This window comes from Oenanthe melanoleuca, chromosome 2 (assembly GCF_029582105.1).
Source record: "Oenanthe melanoleuca isolate GR-GAL-2019-014 chromosome 2, OMel1.0, whole genome shotgun sequence".
NCBI classification, from domain to species: Eukaryota; Metazoa; Chordata; class Aves; order Passeriformes; family Muscicapidae; genus Oenanthe; species Oenanthe melanoleuca.
In genome coordinates, this window is record NC_079335.1 from 65,371,042 (window position 1) to 65,396,189 (window position 25,148).

Genomic DNA, 25,148 nt, shown 5'->3' on the forward strand with positions numbered 1-25,148 from the left:
CAAACCATTATCAAAAATGCAGCAAAAGAATGTAATTATTCTTATAGGTCATAGCAAAATTTAACTTGAGTATGGTGCTTCTTTTTAATTTCATATGGAAGCCCCTTGGACAAAAAAAACCCACCCCTTATTTATAATAAAGTTTCTAGATCTTAGTGATAGCAGAAAAAAGTAAATAAAAAATTTAAAACTTTAAAAGTTGCAAAACAACTTTTGAGTATCAGCCTAACAACAAGCTTTAATGCAGATAGTATTTACAGAGAATTCTAAGGAGCACAGCTTTTGAGTCAACTGCAATTATCTTCAAATTCACACGGGCTTATTTTCCTATTAAATGAAACTACCAGAAGACATTAGCTAAAGCAACATATTTTGATTCAGCCTGTCTCAAATTGTGGAGCAGATCTTTCCAACAACCTCCCTTCCCTTTCCATCCATAAATTAAGGGGTTTGTGAAACTAATTATGAATGTTTCCTTAGTAACTCCTACATAGAAAGACTGATGTTTAATCTGCCTAGAATGACTACCTACCATTTAGTCTGGTGTTATGTTCCTAGAGTTAATAGCTACTTCAACAAATAAATCCAAAAGCTTCTAATTGTGAGAGATACAAGCAGGGTTTGCAGTTCTGATGATTTTGTATTCAAAATATAGATTAAAAAAAAAAAAAATCTTTAAATTTAGTATGTCCAGCAACACAAACATCAGATTTTTAACAAAAAACAAAACAAAAACAAAAAAAAAACAAAAAAAAAAAAACAAACAAAAAAAAAAAAAAAAAACAAAAAAAACAAAAAAAAAAAACAAACCCCACTAAAAAACAGTAACAGTATAACTGCTGGAAATTAAGACTTGCAGAAAAGTTAGTTTGACCTTGAAAAACCTCACAACTACTACTGATGTAAATAGGCACTACAGTATCATCATTTCCTACATTCCTTATATCCAGGTTTTCTTTTCATTCCAGCAAACACCCGATCAAAGCAGAGGAAATACCTATTGTAGAATGCACTACAGAGAAGTCACCTGCTAATCTATAGCTGTCCTTCAAAGAACATTAGTTAGAGCATTGATTATTCCCTTTACAATTTCCCATCATCTCAGATGTTTGTACAAGGTTTTACATACCTGCAAAACTTGTCCTTCTAAGGATGACACAAATAAATCCATTCATTTTGGTTAACAGTATGAAGCTTTTGGCTGGCAATAGCCAAGAACATTCTGGCTAGAAATCTCACAAAGAGCAAGTCCTACCTAGGCAAGTCTCTCAGTATTTTTATAATGAGGAATTCAAAATGCACCTCAAAGGTATTTAAGTATCTCATACATATATACCTTTTTTTCCCCTTTCAATAAAATCTAATGGATAAGTTACAGAGAGAAAACTAAAAAACTGCACCCTTATAATAAGGGTGAAATGGATAAAAAAAATATAACAGCTGTAACATTTTTATTACCTTGTTTCAAAACCAGAGTATTTTGAATGACAAACCATGCTTTAAAATGTGATGAACTGAAGCAAAAGGTTATTTTTATTTTACAAGAATGAATAAAGTACAACCTACAACCTATTCAATCTGTTAGAAAAGCCAGTACTTACATCCAAATATCTGATAAGTCAATTTAAAAGGTGGAAGTCTGCAAGTGTTTCTGCTGCTCTGAATGACAACATTGAGCTGAGAAGTTTAATATTCAGGTACAAACTAAGTAATCTTATACCATGGTATCTGAGGCTGCAGCCAGTAAGTCACTATATGAAAGAGGTATATTTATTGCTCAAGTACAAAGAGGTTGTAAGTTTATTTATGAAAACAGATCAAATAAGCATTATTCTGACAGAATGGGTACAGGGGAACAAAATGCACTGACCATTTGATTTTGCTTTGTTGTGTTTGACAGAAGGGCTGCTGTACTCCACTCCAGTCTTATAAGTTACTTCTACAAAACTCTACAAGTTTATCTCCTGTCACTGAAAAAAAATGCTTATGGAAACAAAGAAACCACATCTAAAAGATAGGTCAGCAACATGTAAAAACACTTAGCAAGCCTACTTCTACTGCAGATAAGTGATGCAACCTATGTCTTATTTTAAACATCCCCTCACCTTAACTTCTAACCTTAAGGAGAAATTGCAGTTTCAGTGATCACTTAATTCTCCCCAGTCACCTTTGGGTAGATAATCCAAACTACTGATCTTACTGAAATTTAGTTATAGTTTTTATGAAACACAAGCCCAATGCTGGTATTCACTGAAAGACTTGCACTGTGCAACTCTAATAAAGCTTTTACACTACACAAAGCCTCTCAAATGGCCATTCAAATGGCCAACTTATAAGCAAGGGATTTCAACCAATCTACACAAATATCTAAGCATAGTGGCCTGTTCCTGAATCACGTTTCCCTTAATACATGGCAGAATGGGGAGAGCTAGAACATAAAGAACATGCCCATTAGAGATCTTTACCCTATACGCCCCTCCTGATGGTGAAGAGCTACATATATTTCCCTGAAAAACAGTAAAAGTTACTTGGAACTGGGCCACTAGAGAAAGGAAGTCATTCTGGCAAAAGCTCTCCCCCTTCTTATAAAAGAAAAGAGATCCACAGTCATGTTCTACTCAGCCTAAGAATACCTGCCTTGACTCAAACGATTTCTTTCAGTAGAAGTCATATATTCCCTGAACTGGAAGCACTGACAAAGTCAGCTTCAATTTTTGATGCTGCAGCCTTGAACAAAAATGAATACAGTGGTTTATCATGTCAAGAGATCAATATGGTCTGTTTGTACCACTGTTTGTGTTACCAAGCATGTATCAAAAGATTTAAATACTCAAAACAGTCTGTGGGTTTGGATGAATCTTACTGACCCCTTCCTGATACCTTCCAGCTACCAGTTCTGTAATCACTGCATTATTAGCTGCTCAGCTCCAAGTCCAGAATAACCTGAGTTACTGTGCTGCTGCCACATTTATTGAGTTGTAGATCACCTTCAATGCTGCAAACTCCACCCCATAACAAACGGCAATGTCAGACTCACCCAACAAATCAATCTTCAACCAAAGCTCAGTAAAATAAGTTAGGTAAATTATTTAAGTAATTTTACTTAGCTGCAAGGTTATGAAGAAATGAATCCGAATTTTCTGAAGTGGACTTTAAAAATACGAAGCATAATGGAACACATTACTCTAAGTACACTATCACTGAGAAAAGAAGCTGACATACTAACATAGTAAGGAAAAATAAGGGGTTTAAACAAAACAAAACAAAAAACCCAACAAAACAAAAAACAAAAACCAACCAAACAGCAACAAAAAAAAAAACAAACCAAACCAGCAAGGAAAGCACCCCATGATAATATGAAGGCCATGGTGAAGGGCAAGAGTAGACAATAGTACAACCCAGTTCAGTACTGCAAAGCGAAACTTAAGAGGCCTGTTATACCACTGCCAGCCCTAAACTGTTTGCTAATATTTTTGTCTACATTTAAAACCATTAAGTGTGAACTGAGCTGGGAAAAAAAAAAAAAAAACCAACAAAAAAAAAACCTCTTTTAAATCCAGAGCTGAAGTAAAGGCTGACTAACTGCATGCTAGATCTGTAAAATTCCAAGACAAAATTAATACCCCTAAGAAGACCAGTCAAAGACAAGCCAAGCTATAGAGCCATAAAAGCTCAATCATGACATAAATATGCATTGAACATATCATATTCTCTCAACACACTAAGAAACCAAAACTAAAACAAAACAGATATGTGAGCATAAGAATATGAATATTGCCTAAGCTGTAGAAAATCAGAAATGCAAGATAGCACCATTAAGTGTTTTAATTAAATGCAAGCTGCTAAATCAGAGCAGGCTTCCCAAAGTAGCACTTCCCGCATAAAATTTTGGATCTAGTGACAAGCTACTCCCAGATTTAAAGTGGAAAACTGATAGAGTGTGCAAGAAACTGTATATCCACTATATGCTAAGTGTAGCAGTATTACGTCTTTCCATAAGGTCAAAATGAAGGTAGGATAGTGTCTTTGTGATCCTCCACTCACACCTGTTCATGAGTCATGTAAGATTCCCAAGTACCAAATCCTTTATTTGAAATTTAGTAAGAGACTAATCACTCTACAATCCAGCAGTCTGTGGGAGGGAAAGGCAAAAGCAAAGAAACATGAAAGAACAGTAAATCAAGTACGTCTCTTGTTTTGTCATTTTTAAGGCCATATTAATTCTAGAATAACAGGACAATTACCAAAAGGACACGAGCCATCTGGGTCTCAATTTATGTACACCCAATTGCTTGTTTCTGTATAATATAAAAATCTCATCCTATCCTTCAGTGACACCAAGAGACCAATCAATATTTTTGCTCAAAATCTAGGGGATGGGCAGGGAGATAGGAGGGAGACAATACAGAAAGAAAGAGGGGAAAAGTCAATCGAAGTCGTAGAAAACAGGAATGGTATTAGTCCTCAAAGGCTCCAGGAAAAAAAAAGTTCCCCAGAAAATATTTCTGCAAAAATTTCTATTTTCTCTAATAGACAGAATCCTATCTAGCTAGAAATCCTAGCTGGAGCCAAAGGACACTTATCCTTAAATATTTATACTACTTTAAAAGTACCAAAAGTGAAGGGAAAAGACTCCTTAGCATGATCTTGAATTTGAGGGGGGTTCTAAAGGGGCTTAAGTGCAATTATAAAGTACACCTTCTCTGTTACCTAATAAAGTTTCTTTTCATTGTGCTTGTGAAGGACAAGTCCTACATTCATCACTTCTCATTTCTGATCATGTAAACCCAATGGTGTAAGTTCAAAAGCAAAAGGCTGAAAAAGTCTTGTTTTCACAGCTTTCTCCTTTTGGAAATGGCAGCTTCAATGCAAACAACACCCAAACTTATGCATTAGGAATTTTGAATTATTTCACTGAAAGAATGTAGGAGTTTTAGGAACAACCATGTGAAAATTTTAGTCTTCAAGAAACAGAAATGACACTGGATAGATACTTATCCATCCCAGGCATAAACTCTGTAATGCTTGTGAGAATATAGATGAAAATAGCAGAGGTTTGGGATCAGTAGTTACAGTATTCCTCCTCTTCAAGTTTTCAAAAACAACAGACAATACAAGATTTTGATTCTTAAATTTATTTTTAGCAGGATGTGTGTACTAATGGATGGTGACATCATTAGAAGATAGGTCCATGTCCACCACCTGCAACAGAAGCTAGACAGATGTTAAAGAAAACAATTTAAGAGTTAAAGATGACACTACTTACCCCAAACATACTTAGGAAAGTCACCTACCAAACAGTACAGTTAGCTTTTGATTCAGATATGACATTATTTACCTGTTATTAAAATTTCCTGTCAAGATTTAGCACAGACATTACCTTGCTTTTGATGGGAATCGTGCACTTCTGTTTCAGAAATAACTATCAGAGAGATTCTCATTCTTAAGAAATTACTCATGGTTATTCAACAAATTGGTTATTCAAAATTACTTACCTGTAAATTATCTTTAGAGATAAGAGATCTGCAAACTTAGGTCTAAAGCTTCTATCTAAAGCTGAAATCTACTGACAATTCTTTGGGAATTCTAATTCAAATTGTTAAGCCAGATTAACAGCAGGTAACATTTCTAGATTCAACTAAGAATACACCCACTTGTTCCTTACTATACCTGTTTGGTAAGGTAGGATCTCAGCATTATACTCACAGATTGGTGATAGTAATTCAGGAAGAAATAAAGACTTGCTGTTACAACTGAGAGACCACATTATATTCTGGAAAGTGTCAATAGCCAGAAGTCTAACACGTGAAACAAGTTTATCTGGAACAAATTAATTTCACCAGAAATGAAACTTGAACAGCAAAACCTAGGGACAGACAGTTCAGGGAAATACACTCTCAAAGAATCAGGTGACAGGCCCTCTCCCAGTGCTATTTCAAATGAGAAGCCAAGAAGCTTCAATTTGAGCCATGGAATTTCCCAAATCTGTAAAAAAAGAGAGTCCTTGCTTCATGTCCATTTCTTAATCACCAAAATAAATACTACATGTGCTAATTCAGGAAACCCTACAGACAATATTATACTACTAATACAACCTAATCTTACATTTCAAAACTTCAGAATGTTTATCAGCCTCTACTTCCCAAGCTAAAAAGCACTAGTGGTAGTGAGCACTAAGTCACACTAGTTCCTTGGCTCATAGGCCTTTATTAGTAACTGAGTTGATGCCATCCTGGCTCTTAGTTCTGTATTAGGAAATCATATTTATGTCATACTAATCAGCCTAAAAACATTTTTACAGTGTACTTCAACATCCTAGGGACTTTACCTGTTTAAAACAGACTGCCACAGATAGTGAGGACTGTCTCCTACTTTTCAAAGAAGGACCTCAAACCACTCCAAAATAGGAACTGTGCTATACTAGAATTAAATTCTTTAGCAATCTAAATAGCTCAGCTAAGAAACCATGTGAAGAACCATAACAGCCCAGTAATATGCAATTGCTGTCTCTCAGAATTATGAATCTCTGATCTACTAATATTGGGAAATTACACTGGTTTATATTTGTTGAAAACAAGCAACAAGGGTGGAATCTGTTCACAGCCACGCTACCATTTTTAATTTCATTTAAACTAAGTGCTCCTATTTTACAGAAGTGTAAATCTGTCTAAAGAACTAAGTCACTACCTTTTGAGTAACTCACTATACTGGTAGTCTACTATAACTAACAGGGTACAACTGCTGCTACTGAGCTACATAAACAAGTCAGTTCCTTTAGACAACCAGCCTTTCACTGAAACTGCGGGAACTTGTTCTTCAAACCCATTACACAGGCAGAGGGAAGGCAGGGCATGTGATGAAAAGTTTAAGGCTTCCTGTTCTTTAATCTTCCAGGTTCCATTATGCAGATGGATCAGTTGCTACTGAAACAAGCTCTACTGTGCACACCATCTATCTTATATGAAGTTGGTTGATATTCTTCCCACAGGGTAAACACAGTAAGGTTGACAGGAAGAACCTTCATCAATTGCTTTTCTGTGAGGCATAGAGGAAAGGAAGTAAGTCAGGAAATAAGAGTAGGCCAGGAATGATACTGATCTGACTGATGATTTCAAATACGTAACGAACAAAATACATTCCAGAACAAAAGCATAACAAAATCTGAATCCAAATTATGAAGTTATAGAAAGGTAAAGAAACCACTAGGGAAAGAAAATGTTCTTGATAGGCGTATATGATGAAACCTGAAGAGTAATTAATTTTGGGACCATATATGCATATGTTGCAGTTACAGAGCACCGTGATTGTTCAGATATCTCCCCTTGGAAAATTATGTAGCTTCAATTCCATTACTGTAACACCCAAGTTAGCACTGGGAAACAATTGACATGAAATTATGGACATATTCTAAATATTTGGAATGTTCAATAGGAGGCTTGTACAACAGTACATGGTAGGAAAGGAAAACAGATGACTGGTAACAGCAAAGAACAGAATAACTTAAGGGATCATTTGCTAATAATGAGCTGCTCACCATGCATCCTTCTTTTATTGCAATCTGTCTGGTCCTGCTGGTGCTAGGGCTGATAACCAGCTGTGTTAGAGGCTGTAGAAGCTACAACTACATTTTACTGAGTTTAACAGATGCTTGAGTCAGGTTAAAAAGTTGTGCTGAAACCTGGAATTAAATCCTTATCCTTTAGCAAATACATAACTAAAACTTACAACAATGAATGAAAAGAGCATGGAAAGAAGACTTTCTATCTGCACCCCTAGAACTAAGTCTGTAGGTATAAGCAACAGTGAATAGCTAAAAAAGCAGAAAGAGCTGGTTTAGTATGCTTAGAACACTAGAATCAAACAATGTGTTAATAATGTGCTGGCAGCAAAGACATAACAGTGGCAATAAAATATTTATCTTTGGAGAGAGAAGTTGTTTAAGCTAACTAAAAACATTTGCAAGAACAAGCTTTAGTGAAGAAGGGACTAAAATAAAACATTACGCACTTCCAGCTTATGTTCTTTCTCTGCAAGGAACTCTTTTTGACATCGGAGAAAGTCTGATAACATTCGAGTTAGCTGTTTTCTATCATCTATTTCAGCTGCCAACCTGCCATTGTAATCCGCCAGCAGCATACATGCATCATCTACCATTTTGGAAAGTTGCTCTCCAGACTCCTTATCTATAAAGCAAGCAGAGAAAAACAAGTAAAGCATGATTTCATCATGTACCATTACATTCTTAGAAGAGCATTTCAGTTACCAGGCTCCCAACCCTCACCTGTTATTCTGTCTAACAAGGACACATCCTGGACCTCTAGAGGCAAGGAAGCTATTCTCTGGTGAACTGCTGCATCCCCAGAGGCAGCGTTTTCTAGTTCTTGTAATGCTCTAATGAGATCTGTGGTCTGAAAAAAGCATGCAAGATTGAGAACTAGTTTAAATAAACAGATCCTAGAACAAAAGTATTTTACAACAAGTTTTTAGCTGATTGATTTGAGGGTGATTTTAACAGCATCACCTTTAGAGTCAAAACAAATCAAAACCAAACCTTTAATTCTCAGTATAATATTGTATTTCTAGTTTTAAAAGTTACCTTTCTACAAGAGCTTTTTAAATTCTTGGTACAGGAATATTTATAAATATTTTCTTCTTGACAGTAGTGATCATTTTACAGTACCTTTCATTTTATTGTACATTTTTTAAAATTACTTTTCTCGTTGTTTTGCTTCACTATTGCAAAAGACTACCAGTGCACTTCTGGAAGTAGGGCTGATGTACACAGAAGCCCAGATATCTGCTACAGAGAAACATACTAAACTGTGATGACTTGAGGACAGTCGTTCTTTGCTACAACAAAAATCCTTTTGAGATAGGACAATAAGGCAACAAAATCCCACAATAATTAGAAAAGGTGTAACAGTGCAAGGTAGGCAAGAATTTTTCACAGCCATCATGACTGAAACTTTGGGACATATTTTATTGATAATTCTTAATATTCTTGCTCAAATCCTTGACATGTGTTATTCATTACTACCATGGAAACTGAATGAGAACTCAATACATTGTAGAAAATACTGCTGAAATCCTGACAAGAACAAAGCTGGACACAGAGTTTTAGTTTAGTGTCAAATACATAAAGTTACAGCATACCCTGCTGAAAAACTATGAAAAGTTTCTTGTAGCCACCCTTGCCCAAAAACAGTACCTCCCTACAAAAGAGAAACCATTCAAAAAAAAAAAAAAAAAAAAAAAAAAAAAAAAAAAAAAAAAAAGAAGATAACTGAAAAATTCTATATGAAACTATATGTAAACAGAGAATTTTATAAACATATTTTTACCTGAGGAGGATCAGTGGGAGAACTTCGAGGTGAACAGTTATTTTCATCAACTTTGATCTGTTCATATGTGCGCTTCCTCACCTTTCTGTCTCCGTCTAAATGAGAAGAAACACAGCAGTCAGGGAAATACTATTTCAAACAGGAGACTGAACCTTCATACACTCACAAAATACTTACACAAAGCTTGCCTAAGTTGTTCTAATACATCATTTTCATAAACAGACCTTTCTTCCCAAATAGACAGCACTCGGCCAAGGTGTTTCTTACAACTCTCATCAGACTCACTGTTACAACGAAAAAAGCAAGTATCAGCACTAGGTAGAAGTACAGCACTGCTGTATAATTATTTTTCACAAAAAGACCTTCACAGATCTTAGCAATATCCAAGCATCAGAAGTCAAATAATCTCAGAAAACAACAAATTAACATTTTAAAGAAAGCAAAGAGCAGTTCAAGGTGTCCTAGCAAGCAGATAAAAAAAATAGGGCCAGCATCCAACTCTGTTTTTTGGTGGTTTTTTTTAACCCATAAATCTGCAAACACTACAAATAGGTTTTTGTTACTTCACAGCTATGTACCATTGTGAAAATAATCCTCTTCAAGATTCTAGCTTCCTCATGCAATGAGATTAGAGGCTGCTGGGGAAAAACAAATCATGCAACACCCGGTAATGAAAATTGTCAAACTGTTGTAGCGCACAAACAGAGACAGTAAGCAGGTCGTAGTTTCAGGAATAGCTAACAGCCTTCCTAGGCAAAAAGGGACTGAATGCTGATGAATTTACTATCAAACTTCATCCAACAGTAATAAGACTATCCAAGATCAAAAGAATACTGAATAAATTAAACTAACAAGATTTCGAGTACAGAAACAGCACATGAAGACTAGCTGGGCCAGAAGACATCAACTGATGACGTCTCTGAATGCCCCTCAAATGCAGTATGAAGGACTCTGCACATACAAGTTTACTGTACCTTGAAACATGCTTAAAAGCCTCCACAATCACTGGAGCAAAGTCTTTTGTAAATTCTGGTCCTTTCCTTTTGCTGTTCTGTATGACATCATTGGCCAAGTACAAGAATGTCAGCTTCCTATTTGGTTTTGCTAATAAAAAGAAAAATAAAAATTAGAAATTTTATTTCCTTTAACTAATACCTACATATCCAGGTTCATACTGAATACAAACACTCACCCCTCCACACCCTGAAATGAAGTGTGTTTTTCCCATTTTCATTACTGCTTACACCATTTCACATTTTCAGTATTTTCATGTGAAAAGACTTTAGTCACCCATTGGGTTTTTTCTCCCTTCTGCTCTTTGTTCAAGTTCTTCTTCATTCATAGTATGACACAATTTCCATTTAGTGCTATCTCAAAAAACTAACATAAAAAAAAATCCCCGGATATTCCAAAGTGTTCTTCATCCCCAAACTAGTTTCAGGTGTTTTCCGGAGCCTTTTTTGATTCTTGTTTGGTGGCCTTTGTGGCTTTGTTCCAAGTACTTCAGCTTTCTTTTAAGCCTGCTTGAATTTCTTACACTATGAAGTCTTCTGATGAGGCACTTCACAGATCCATAATCATTCATGTGAAGAATCTCCTCCTTTTAAGTCTGAATTTCACTCAGTCTTACATAACCACACCTCATTCTCAAGTTTAAGCAAACTGAACAGTCAATTCCTAGTTAGTGTCCCTGTATCACTGTGATACTCCCCTATCTCACCTCCAAATTGTTCAAACACTCATGTGCCAGCAGCTGTAACAGCACAAAAACGTTTCCAAAAATCATTTTCAAGCTCCTGTCGTGTATCTTTTCTCCAAGCATCTCAAACGTCTTATCCTACCACTCTTAATGTAGACTACAAGCTTCCAATTTATGAGTTGCTTCTCAAAATATATTCCATGTTTTCTAAATGCTCCTACTTGGGTATTTGCATTTACACTTCATCTAATCTTCATTAGTCTACAAGTTTCTTGGAGCTGAAACTCTTATTGTAACATTTTTACCCTTGGTTAACACCAGAATACCATTACCACCACAGAATCTCAATATGTACACACTGATTTTAAAAAGAGGTTTGTCTTGAAAGACAAGTTTTTTCTGCTCTCTCAAGGAAAGCAGCACTGTGGTAACGACAATTCAGGATTTTTTATGATTTGCACATTTAAATAAAATTTGTTTTTGTTACTTTCCACTCCATCCTCTATAAAATGCAGAACTACCACCCTCACATATAATGAGAAAATTCAATGTTACTATGCTTTCACTCTAGGGAAATGATTTGAGAATAAATTTTGCACTACAGAAAGACTCCTTCAAAGGATTTCTCCTCGAAGTACTGAATTTTTTCCAGTCTCTTGAACAGACATATCTAATAAGTAAGGAGTTCTGAATTGACTGGGGAAAAAATCCTCTGTTAAATGCAAAAATGTATTTCTCTTACAATCAAGGCAAACTAAAGAGTAGTGAACAAGGAAAAACTTAGCTTGGAAGTGCTGGATACAAAGTGGACTCTATTAAGAGTCTGCTCCCAGGAATTAATCTATTTCAGTCAAAATCTGGCTAATCTATAATGTAGGTTTTATAAATTTGTGCTGCTCAGTATCTATATTAAAACCTGACTGATGAAAACAACACATCTACCTATGTTTCATGTAAATCAGAGTTCTGACACCTAGCAAATTTTGAATTATTCAAAGAGAGAATGTCAGAAACCATACGTCATCTCACAGGCATAATCAAAATGCAACTAATTTTTACCAAAGATGGCCCTGCCCCCTGTCTCAGACCTTAAATAAGCCCAAAATTAGTACTCAAAATCTTATGAAGCAGGCTGTTCCCCATCCTACAGCCTCTGGAACTACACACAGGATAGGCCCTTGTCCATCCATTTCGCCAGAAAAAAGACCTTCATGTTTTAATCCTTAGTGATGTAGCCCATTTGTGAGAGACCTCAACTTCTATCTTTCCAATAAACAGCCAAAACAATTGGGCTGGCAGAGACATGAGATGGATACACGGTGATGTGAAGTCAGGTAATACTGACAAAGCCTAGACTTTATCTATTTACTACAGTAAAAGGTTGATGTATCATATTTGGTCAAAGCATCAAACCCCAGAAAGTCACTTTCAGGCTTATTTCCCTGAGTATTACCTTTTCAGCTCCCTACTACAATTCAACATAAACAAATCTGTGCAGAATGAACAAAAATCCTAAACCCACCATTAAGCTATCTGTGCCTTTGACTGAAAATTCAACTGACATTCTACCCTTACTATTCACAAGGAAAATTGTGAAGCAAAATTTAATTCTTCTTCCTGTAAGAATGTGCTGCACAAAATTTCAAAGCTAAAAATTATGCCTAGTCTTGAGAAGTGCTCCTTTTCCCTTCACCAATCATCAAGACTTAGGTACTGGTCCTACTGGCACTCTGCCTTACACTGAAGTGCAATGTAACCTCTGGCAACTGAGGCTGACACCTGAGCTGAAAACATTCTATTGTTAGCATGACTATATATTACCTAGTGATGTCTGAAACACAAATTAAATTCAGGACCAAATAGAGCTGCTCTGGAGAAAAACCTATGTTTAAGGCATCTCTCTTCAGTAGCAGTGACAGTAACTTTTCAGCCCTGGGCATTGATAAACCTCAGAAAATCAAAATGGATTAAAAAGACAATTTTTGAAGGTCTTCAACATATGCAAGGCTAATAGCAAAAGCATTCTTACTGTCAGAAGAAAACGAAGGGAAAAAACCTGTAAGAACCAAGGTTGAAGAAGGACCAGAAAGGCACACACTGCCAAAATGTGCAGCGTTAGAAGTAGCCAACCCACAGCATCTCTAGTACACCAACAGCACCGTCTGCAAGCACAAAATTGCCAAGAAATCATCTGTGTTGGATCGAGTAATCTTTTCAGAAGCTCTGTGCAGTGTTCATGCAACTCCTCTGCTTACTGCAGCTAAATTCACCATTTAGCCACCAAAGCAGCTCCCTAAGGCACTGGACTCCTGAAGCATTTTAATGTGCCAACAGTGCTGGTTGGTGTCAGAGCCATATTACTCTTAAAGCATCTACAGTGAGACTATGTGAGATTGTCACCTTGCAAATGAAACAATGACTGTTCCAAAAATGTATTTGACATGTTTAAATGCCAAAGATTATTCTTGAGATAATATTATTTCACCAACAATTAGCCTACTGAGATATCTGCAGTGGATGTAACATGATCAAGTCTTAGTTTTTGGCAATCCATCCTTCTCAGGAACACATTCTTGATAGCCCTTCCTGAGTATGCATGGTTCCCTAACAGCACCGATATCCTGACATTATATGCTTTAATCCATAAGACTTAGACAACTCTTAAAAAGCCGCCACTTAAGTGGTGGAAGAAGAAACCAGTATCTTACACTCAAATGCAATAAACCAGTCATTTTCACCGAGGTTAGCCCTGGCAATCAAAGTCAGCATAACCACCTGTATTTATCTTGTCCAGGTTTACCTCCTGCATTTGAAATTGAGCTCCCATGAAGATTGCTAGAAACATGCCCATTAGTTTCATGCTGTTTTACACTGAGCCAAGAGATATTTGCTGCCTTAGAAACACTGCAAGAAACTACAGAAAAACACACAAGCGTAAGAGATTTCACTTATATCCCACTACAAGTGTACAGTCTGACTGAGCCATCTGAAAATACTACATCAGGCTGTGACCTTCCACAGGCCAGCTCTGCTGTGTTAAGTAACCTTGAAAGAAAATACCACCTAACAGAAGGGTTTAAGACAACAAGTGTAATTATGTTAAAATTCCACAACAGCTATCAGCCCTAAACTTTTCACTAGCATACTTAAGTTCTCTCTAGTATGGACTTGGTTATATTGTTTTTGAATTACTTTCATCTATACACACGCAGGAGAGTTTATGACTGCCACCACTTCTCCCAAAATCTCTAGGATACTGTCTTCACACCTTTGCAAGAGGAGCTCATGGCATCTCTGTAAATAACTGACAAGCTTTTTATTACAAGACCAAACATTGTTAAGTCAAGCAGCACTGAAACTTGAGTGCAAGATCATGGATCCGTCACGCTGCAGAGAGCTAACCTGGGTTTTTATGCAAGCTGATTAAGCAGAGCATCCTTGGTAATATGACTCCAAAAAGCCACTTGAGAGGCTGCCACCAGAAAAGACACTTCAAAGATAACATAATCCATAGAAGGCATGCTGTACAACAAGTACTTAACCTTAAAATTCATTAACCTTCTACTAAGAAAAGGTTAAACTAAGTGTTCAACCTTGCACAGTCACCTGGTGAGTTTTACCAAGGTTTGATAATTGTTGTGTTTTCTTTTGAAAGAGGGAAATGGCATTGCGCACTGAATGTGTTCACAGTTTGAGGGTCCAAGTATTTTGACTGAGTTTGGAGACTAGTAACAAAGGAAACACAGCACACAGCGACTGCTGGGAATAAGGCCATCAGCATCAAATTACCACGGGAATGCCAGAAAGCTGGTCACAGACCAAGGAAACCATTCCAACACAATTACTCTGCAGAAGCTTCCCGCTGCACTAAGTGCATCCTGAATTACTTGAACATATGAAACAAACCAACTTCTTTCAGTGCCTCACCTCGCAGGTTAAATGCCAAGATGGGTATGAATCGTCAGCAACAACAGTTTCAGGATAGGAAAAAGACCCTACACTTAAGTATTAAGAACAGAACAGTGAAAGACAGGCAGATGCAGGTGACACGTTTGGACTACACAACCCAAATGTAACTGTTTTGAATGAAAGGCTCTTATATTGCCGCTCTGTTTCTCCTAGCTGCAGATAATTTTGTAAATCCTAGACAGCAAGTAAGTTTCCCTAACTAGATTCAACAACATCCATTCACTCAAAGTTTGCTTCTTCGCTGTTCTCCAAACCTTTTGGCGTGGATGAAAAGATTCACGTGGGCATAACCAGTGAAGTCTAAAACCCATTGTTTTGCTTCTCTTAAATAAAAGAAACCAAAATTATTTATTCTCTCACATTGGCCAATGACACTATACCACCACTAAGTAAAATAATCTTACAACCACCAGAAAAGAAAGATTCACAGATAAAACTACACTATATGGTACAGAAAATAATAGCTTTAAATCAAGAACTTGTTTCCTGTGATCCACTTCCCATCTGCAAAGATAGTATATTGCAACTACTTTTGGCTATAGTTGTGCTCCAAAGCAGCTATGTATTAGAGTAATTTAGATGTAGTACAACTTTCAAATCTGCTTTAAGTGTTGCTAGGCCTTCTCAATTTAATTACTAAAATCCTCTATCTTCCAAATTTCAGCAGCTGCCACAACAGCCAGTAGCTTCAGAAAAACATATTGCATCAATGCCAACAGCTATACTGAATGAGGACTCAACCATCAGCATATGTCCCAGCAGCAGAAGCTGTAGACAAACCATAAATAAGCAAAAAAGTAGCTTCTTATACCACTGAATGACTTCAACACCAAAAAAAACAAAACAAAAAAAAGCATAATAAACTGGAACAACAGGTGAACTGGCAGAGTCAAGCACTAATAATACATCTCCCTGTAGCAGCCCAGATGTACCTACACAACTGTGGCTGTTGAAAAGGCAATATACAGCAGCTCTACTGACCTAGATAAGCTGCGCAGAGAAGACAATGATTGCTGTGACACAGGTGGAATGACAGATGACAGCCTGAACAAGAGGTCAAGTGATTAAGGAGGATGGGGAATTATCACCATCAGTTTCTCTTATTGACTTATCACTGAGATGCCATGTTGGGCTCTGAAGAGACAGATACTTGAATCTGAAATTAGGTTTAAAGATACAACACAACAGTGTCCTGTGCAGAGGCAAGACTTGGACATGATGATCCTGATGAGTCCCTTCCAACTCAGAATATTCTGTGCTTACTAAAATATCACTAAGAAATAAATGCTTCACAAGTGACAGAGCTGGACCTGGAAAAGCTAACAGAAAATGAGATGACAAAAAAATATTATTATGGACAACTAACTGAAATCAAAATAACAAGCTCCTTATGACAAACTTTCCGCAATTTTGGTTTTTTCTCCTTTTAAAAAGAACACATTTTAACCAAGTACAGCAAATTGAACATTGAGCTTTCTGAACAAGCTCAATGCTGAAGTTACCGTTCATCCTTGAAGGCAGATGCCTTGACTCACAGAACTGAAATTTTTCATTTACAAAAATGAACAAACAAGTAGCAAACCTCTACAGCTGCAGAGCATTCTGAAACCAGAGAGCAAGAAGATGTATGCAGGAGAACATACCTGACTTGCAAATAACAAAAAATCATTCCCAACAGACTCCATCTCAGAAGAGTCTATTCAAATTCCTTCCTAAGTGGTTTCACAGTAGCCATTAGGTGACTTCAGGCTTACACAACAAATTTTTACCTATTATACCACTACTCAGTTTAAAAAGAAATCCTGTAAGTCATTCCCTTTATGGATACACAAAATCACATAGGTTTAAATGGGCCCATCAGTTGCCTTTTTAATATAACTGAGGTTATCACAAGTAAATTAATTAGCACTACTTAACTACTTAAATACTGAATAAGCTTATGACTACTGAGTAATTAACTATGTAACTTTGAGAGTTACATTTCACACCTCTGAAATCTAGCTGAAGCAGGACCATTTTCCTCAGCACAAACTCTTCAAGAAAACCTGTGCATGAAGGTGTACTGAACTGATGATGTGTAGGGATACCAGAATATGGGACCTGATCACTGCCAACTAGTTCAAATAAACAGAAAGGCACTAACATTTTATGCTGTGTAAATTATATGCAGATTCAAAAATAAAAGAATCAGAACCAATCATTTAGGAAAGAAAGAGCTTTATGAATAGCTAGAGACATGTTCAGAAAGACTCATTCAAGCTTATCTGACGCAAATGATCTTTTACCAAAATTGAAAGCACCCAGGAAAAATATAGTATCATTGTACTGTGTTTAACCTAACTAGTTATACAATGTTTCTGAAAGGCAGTAGCCTGGAAGGAAGGTCTGGAGACTGGGACAACAATAAAAAAGGGGTTACAATGAAAGGAAATAAATTCTAGAAAGGGAAGGTTCAATTTTCAGTTCCAGAACACTATGACTAGCAGTGGCAGCTGACAATATAATAATTCTGATATCCCTATTCCCCAAATAGAGGTAATTTTCCTCTCAGGTAGGAGAGATATCCTGTTTCTATGGCTTGGATGACAGGCAAATCAGGAGCCTTAAATTTACTCTAGTTTTGGCCTCGTTGCCAATATCCTACTGTGTGGTGCTTTAGGCACTCGCTCCAGCACAGAGCAGTTGTTTTCCTCTAATCTTTCCCATGCTGTCTGCTTAGATCACTGCTTCCACCTCTGGGGATTAGGCACCATCTTACAGACCTGTGCAGCAATAGCCAGAAATTAGCATCAGGTAAATGCAAGCTAACATCTATGAAGCTCGGATATTACAAGAGATAGAAAATTAAAATACATCCTGTGTATATTAACTATGGAAGCTTTAAATGAAGCTTCCTATTTTCCAGTATTAAACACTTCACATGGGTCTAAAAGCACAGAAGGGTCAAGACCTTGAAAGCAACTAATATACTCCTAGCATGGGCAGAGTTTCACATGGGTTGGTATTTGAAGAGAAGTCACAGCAAAATCTTACTTTGAAGCAGCAAAAGCAGGACAACAAACAAAACAAATCCAATTATGGCAGCTATTCTCACCAAAAGCTCAAAAGAAGGTTGTTATCCTTGCCTCTCAATGCCACTTTCGGACACGTAGCCCAGGTTTCAAAGATTTCATTTTTCCAGTTAGTCAATCAGCATAACAGGAAAATTAAAGTTAGGAATGACCATTAATATCACAGATTACTATGAACTAGTATTGTGCATATTAATTAAGATGAACAACCAAAACACTGTGTCTATTTCAATTAGTTTATGATACCTGCTTGGTATCATTCAAAACCCCTAGCATTTGTGCTGATTGTTTGATGTTGAATGTTTGATTAGAAGGCCTAGAAATGTGAAATGTTTGAGATACAGGTGGGAGATCCATTAATTTGCTCCTGGAACAAAAAAAGCAAGCCTGCAACTAACACAGAGTGAAAATGTGTTTACTTCCTAAAATGGAATATGCCACCAAGTCAGTCTTTCATCAGTCAATACAAAATAGAATTAAAATCATACCTCAAAGTTCAAAAGATAAAAAATCCCTGAAAAAGAGTATTTTAAACATAACCATAGTAGTCATATGACACGAAACTCAGTGGCTCCTTCCTCTTTCCCAAGTCCTGTAATGGCATAGTGCTGTTTTTCCTCTCAGTCTGAAAGACTGAGTCTTCTATTTTTCCCATTAAAGATCTACATATTAGTGAGGTTCCAAAGGAAGCTGCTGGAAAACAGCATCATTTCGTAGACCAAAGCAGAGTTCTAGCAAGTGAGTTTTCTTTTTCTTAAATGAACCAATTATCCAGTCAAGTCAAATAAACCTTCGTATGCCATTTCTCCCTTTCACTCCCTGGACCACTACCTACAGCTGCAAGTTCGTTCCTGTTAAACGGAAAGCCACATTAGCATTTAAGTCTGCACGCTGAATCTAGCTGAACAAACTCACGGTTTTGTTATGTTAACATTCGTATTAACCATCTGGCAAAACCCGGAAGTAAAAACCACTCTGGACACATTACACTGCTCTTCCCTCAGTGTATTCCCATCCTCATCTGCCCTTCAAGAACAGTTTCTGGCAAGAAAACCTGAGTGAACAAGGAATTTAAATAGTATTACAGCTAATCATAACTACAGACGATGAAAAATAATACCTAAAAAGGCTCCGTCTTGAGAGAGCTATAATGAACACCAACAACAAAAAGCCCTAAAGCCCTGGCTCGCCGAATTCCTTCCGGTTTCCCACTTCCCTTTCTTCTTAAAAAAGGGAGATAAAAACACAAGGGGCAGCCTCTTCAGAGGCATCTCATAGTGCAGAGAAGGGAGAATGGGAAGGAAAAGAGAGGAGCGAGCGGAGTGGAAGAAAAAAAGAGGGAGAAGAAGCACCTGCCAGCCCGCGGTGACCGAGCCACGGAGAGCCGACGTTTAACGCTGGCCCCAACAGCTCCGCTGTCCCCGGGCGCTCAGGCCTACGCTCCCTCTCTGCTCCCCGGGCTCCGCAGGCCGAGCCCCGCCGCCTCCCTCCCTCCCCCGGGCAGCCGGAGCGGGGGCCGCCGCCTTCTCCTCCCCGTCCCCCCGCCCCGGGGCGCTCCGGCGGGCTCACCTTTGCGCAGCTCCCGCTCCCACACGCTGACGATGAGCGCCGAGTGCTTGCGGTGGTGGATGAGCCACAGGCTGAGGGTCTGCACGCTCTGCTGCGAGTTGCTCAGCTCCGACAGCTTCCGCTCCAGCGCCGCCTCCGAGAATGCCGACATCGCTGCGCCGCGTTGGGCCCCGCCGCTCCGTCCCGTCCCGGCCGGGCCGCGCTCAGTCCCCGCCTCTCGGCCCCGACGAGGGAGGAGCCGAGGAGCGATTCCCAGCCCTTCCCGGCCCGGCGGCAGCGCCCGGCGCCAACAAAATGGCGGCGGCCGAGGCCCGTGGGGAGCCGCGCGCCCCGCCCCCTCCCCCCCCGCCCTCACTTCCGCCGAGCGCGAGCCGCGGGGCGGGCGCTGGGGCGGGACCCCTCGGGAATGGGATCCCTCAAGGATGGAGTCCCGCGGGAATAGGATCCCTCGAGGATGGGGTCCCTCGGGAATGGGATCCCTCGAGGATGGGGTCCCTCGGGAATGGGACCCCTCAAAGATGGGGTCCCTCGGGAATGGGATCCCTCAAGGATGGGGTCTCTCGGGAATGGGATCCCTCAAGGATGGAGTCCCTCGGGAATGGGATCCCTCTGGAATGGGATCCCTCAAGGATGGAGTCCCTTGGGGATGGGATCCCTCAAGGATGGGGTCCCTCGGGAATGGGATCCCTCAAGGATGGGTTCCTCGGGAATGGGACCCCTCTGGAATGGGATCCCTCAAGGATGGAGTCCCTCGGGGATGGGATCCCTCAAAGATGGAGTCCCTCGGGGATGGGATTAGTCCATCAGCATCGTGCCCTGGGAAATAACGTAAAAACACAAATGCAAGGAAGAGCCTCCCTCACAAGGCAGCCCCGGTTTCTGTCAGCCAGCAGGTTAAAAATCACAGAATCGTTATGGTTGGAAGGGACCTCTGGAGACCATCCAGTCCAGCCCCTCTGCCGAGGCAGGGTCACCAGGAACAAGTTAGACAGGAATGTGTCCAGATGGGTTTGGAATGTCTCCAGAAAGGGAGACTCTACCATCTCCCAGGACAGCCTTTTCAGTGCTCTGCCACCCTCAACGTAAAGCAGTTCTTCCTCAGGTTGGGGTGGAATATCCTGCGTTTTAGTTTATGGTCATTGCTACTTGTCCTGTAATTAAGTGCCACCGAAAAGAGTTTGACACCATCCTCTTGGAACCTGCATTTGAGATATTTGTATGCATTGATGAGATTCCCTCTCTGTCTTCTCTTGTCCAGACTAAATATCCTCAGCTCTCTCAGTCTCTCCTTGTAAGAAAGATGCTCCAGACCCCAAATAATCTTTGTGGCCTCCAGTGGACCCTCTCATTACCTCCTCATCTTCCTTGCACTGAGGAGTCCAGAACTGGGCACAGCATTCCAGATGTGGCCTCACTAGGGCTGAGCAGAGGGGCAGGATCACCTCCCTCCACCTGCTGGCCACACTCTGCCCAAAGCACCCCAGGATCCCACTGGCCCCCTGGTGCTGGTTTATGATCAACCTGTCACTCACTGAGACTCCCAGCTCCTTCCCAGCAGAGCTGCTCTCCAGTGCTGATACTTGGGATTATTGCTGCCCAGGCACTTACTGGGACACTGGGTGTATGGTATTTCATATTTGCAGGTAGGTCTAAAAGCTGTCTCTTTTATTTTTGATTTCTGGCATTAACAGAGTCGTGACAGAATTCCACTTCAAGATTCACTGACAAGATTATGTGCAAAAATGCTTCTTCTTTGTTGTTTCAAACCTGTTCCCTTAAAGCTTTATTGCATTCTTGCTACTTCTGCTAATTTGGAAATAGTGAATAAAAATTATTGTCTGCTCACCTTGATGTTCTCCTAGATTTTCTATTGTATCATCTTCAGACATTTTTCAAGGATTTCCTGAAAAGGGAAGGTACTCTGTGGTACTTAACATGAGTAGCATTCCTAATCTTGATGTGAGCTTTTCTAGACTTCCCTGCTGTCCTTCTTAAAAACACTTGACATCATTTCTTACTTTAAACATTACAAACTGGCAATTTCAGATAGCTATCCTCCTTGGCTCCTACAGGCCTATCCTGAATTCTATTCCTGTAGCTAATAAATATGACTGCAGTTGTCTGTATTTTTAATTTTTCTATAAAATTACATATGTATTAATTAGAAAAATATGCATATAGCTTATTCTTAGGACATCCTGACAATGGCTAACTATCTATCCTTAAAATGGGGCAGTCCTATAACCTTTTACACACCCAGTTTGTCCTCATCAAAGAGCAGAACACTAGTTATGAACAAAAATATTTGTTGAGTATTTGAAAGAATCACAGAATGGGTCAGGTTGAAGAGACCCCAGTGGGTCATCTGCTCCAGCCTCCCTGCTCAAGCAGGGTCATCCCAGAAATAAGGCACAGGATTGTGTCTGGACAGTTCTTGAGTATCTCCAGGGAGGGAGACCCCGCAGCCTCTCTGGGCACCCTGTTCCAGTGCTCCGGCACCTGCACAGTAAAGAAGTTTTCCTCATATTCAAATGGAACTTCCTGTGCATCAGTTTTCACTGTTACCTCTTATCTATTGCTCAGCACCACTGAGCAGAGCCTGGATCCATCTTCTTGGCACCCTCCCTTCAGATACTGACAGACATTGATGAGGTCCCCTCTCAGCTGTCTCTTCTCAAGGCTGGACAGGCCAAGTTCCCTCAGCCTTTCCTCATAAGAGAGATGCTCCAGTCCGTTAATCACCTTTGTCGTCCTCTGCCGGACCTGCTCCAGGAGCTCTGTGTCTCTCTTGTCCTGAGGAGCCCAGAACTGGGCACAGCACTCCAGATGTGTCTCACCAGGGTTGAGTAGAAGGGCAGGATCACCTCCCTCAACCTGAAGGCAATGCCCTTCCTAATCCACCCCAGGACACCACTGGCCTCTTGGCTACAAGAGCACTTCTGGCTCATGGACAGCTTGTTTTCCACCAGACACCCAGGTCCTTCTCCACAGAGCTGCTTTCCAGCAGCTCAGCCCTCTGCCTGTGCTGGTGCCTGGAGTTATTCCTCCCCAGGTGCAGGACCCTGCACTTGCCTTTGTTGAATTTCAGAAGGTTCCTCTCTGCCCATCTCTCCATCCTGTCGAGGTCCTTCTGAAGAGCTGCACAGCGCATTGGGGTATCAGCCCCTCCTCACAGCTTTTATTTTTTAAAACTGCATAAAGGTTTATCCCTATTTCATATCTGATATTCAGAGAAGGTGTCCCAGTGGATTGTTTTTGAGCAAGTTTCCTAATATTTGTTCTCAGTGAAATCTTCCTTTAAACATAAAACTTGGTGAGGATGAGGTGGGAGTGTTAGGAGGTTTTAATGTGAATTCTATTTACAAAATCATCAATAGCATGAGTGATTTGGAGGGAACTAGAAAGGATTTTGCAAAAATCTTTTGACAGAGAAATTTAATAAGTTGCACAGATCCCTACTGCCTTTTGATCACCATGAATGAAAGTATCTGTAACATACTGCTATTTTTGCTGTGTACAGCAGAGGACACTCTGGCATTAAATAGAACTGGCCAGTGAAGTAAAATTAAGACAGAGCTAGCAAACATGGATGCCCCCATTAGAAAAATGAAATGTAGATGGTAATCTAGTAACCAACACCCAAATAACATTTCTTGGAGTCATATATATTCTGATGCTAGCAGGAGAAACTTTTGAGCAACTATGTAAAGAGAATTATTTCTCTCACACCCAAGCAGCAACAAACAGTAAAATTTGCATGGTGAATCAAATTTAAAAAAGGAAGAAAAGAAGGAAATTGGTAGAGAATTTTAGTAATGTTTGTAAAAATGTTTATTACTCCTTCGTCTGCATCTTCCATCCCAGATTATCAGAACATTTTTGAAAAAAGGAACAAATCCTCTGAGGTTGGTATTTTTTTCTTGTAAATAAATATATTTGAATACCAAGAGATTTATCTTCTGTGTTGTATACTATATAATAAACTACACTGCAAAATAGAGATTTCACTTTTCCCATAATTTTTTATAACACATTTTAAATTTGTAATAATAGGTGTTTGCATCAGTAATCTAATTTAAAAGCAATGCTTTATCCAGTCAGTGAATAGAAATTTGCCACAAGAATTCCTCAAAGCAGAGCGACTCTCAGACAGGAAGCATGCACAATGGAATTCGTTGCAGAGCTTGGGAAACCTCAGCCTTCATTCAGAAACAAGTCATACATTATTCACCTGCCTTTAAAATTTCACTCACACCCACAGGGGCGGAGCTGTCAATGGAGGGCAAATTTTCTTCCGCCCATTCCTGTGTTCAAATTGTAATAGCAGCTTCCCCCTGAATTCCTAAGAACAAAGTTCTATGCTGCTTCCCTTCTGTCTGGGTAGTTTGCTCCAGGAGAAAGGAGCATGCAGGTGTAAGACAATAACTGTGAATAAATTACTCGTTTGATGTACATGGTACTGGGATGCTCTAGGTACTTCAAAGATGTAATTGCAGTCACCAAGCAGCTGTATGGCACTCTTACTTTATGTGTAGGTTGTAGTTTTTCTGTTTCTTATCCTTAGTGATATTCTGTACTTCACTGGAATTTTCTAAGAGCCCTTATTTTTCACTGCTACATAAAGCAGTAAAAAAAATCTGTGTATATACTTGTTTCCTAAACATTGCTCATCAGCTGTGTGGGATTTGAGTTAAAACCAGCTCTTGCACCAGAACAGATCAGATCTTTCTCTGTAGGAGTCTGACCTTTTCTCATTTTAAACTTTGCTTTGTATCTCTTTCTCAAATAGTCTCACCCAGAAGATGCAATAATATTAAAGGAAAAATGAGATTTCTCTAGTCATGTTTCCTGTCTGAGAATGTGTATTAGCACACCAGTCACTACCTAGACCTCAAAAATACAACACTCACAGAGCAGTTCTCTTCTAATCTCCCAAGAGTCTGGTCCATCAAATGTAACCATTTCTGAAGTTTCATACTTGAAAATATTTTTCCATCTTTCACAATATGTTTGTGCATCTCACAGCCCAATTCTGTGTAAATCATCCTACTTCCTTACCCCAATAAGAACATGAAAAATAGAGATTGTGGAAACAAGACCCTGAAGTACAGTTGTAAGGTGATTCTTGACTGGATGATGGTAATTTATCTGGGTAATTTATTCAGAAACACTAAGTCCCATTTTTTTACCTGAATAACAAGAGGACATATCCCTGACAGAAATTATAAGTAAATACATCCATTTATTTTAAAAAAAAGCCAAACCAAAAACAGAACCACCAAAACTGAACATTTAGAAGCCCTGCAAGAGGACAACAAAAGAAACCTTAAATGAAAGGAGGAAACCCTCTGAAGTAACTTAAAGGAGCTGCCTACTGGAGCCGAAAACCTCAGGGTGATTAATCGGGCTTTTACATGAGTTCCTGCCACTAAGCACTTCTCCTTTTAATGTAATTCATTAAAGACAGAAATTATTTGCTACTTAGGAGATTAACAAAAA

General features: G+C 39.1%; 1 protein-coding gene across 2 annotated transcripts in view; it reads right to left on the reverse strand.

Annotated features, from left to right (window-relative positions):
• The window catches only part of RPRD1A (regulation of nuclear pre-mRNA domain containing 1A), a 43,529-nt gene extending 23,554 nt beyond the window's left edge, over nucleotides 1-19,975 (reverse strand). The window contains exons 1-7 of one of the 2 annotated variants that reach the window (XM_056483687.1): nucleotides 19,650-19,959; nucleotides 10,316-10,445; nucleotides 9,519-9,625; nucleotides 9,342-9,436; nucleotides 8,282-8,408; nucleotides 8,008-8,183; nucleotides 5,128-5,202 (exon numbers count right to left, since the gene is read on the reverse strand). In XM_056483687.1, coding sequence (XP_056339662.1) covers nucleotides 5,158-5,202; nucleotides 8,008-8,183; nucleotides 8,282-8,408; nucleotides 9,342-9,436; nucleotides 9,519-9,625; nucleotides 10,316-10,445; nucleotides 19,650-19,800 — 831 coding nt within the window. In that variant the 5' untranslated portion in view covers nucleotides 19,801-19,959 and the 3' untranslated portion in view covers nucleotides 5,128-5,157. Of the gene's footprint in view, nucleotides 1-5,127; nucleotides 5,203-8,007; nucleotides 8,184-8,281; nucleotides 8,409-9,341; nucleotides 9,437-9,518; nucleotides 9,626-10,315; nucleotides 10,446-19,649 lie in introns of those variants that run through there. The other variant, XM_056483686.1, reaches the window with a different exon arrangement.
• Between the last annotated feature and the right edge of the window lie 5,173 nt (nucleotides 19,976-25,148).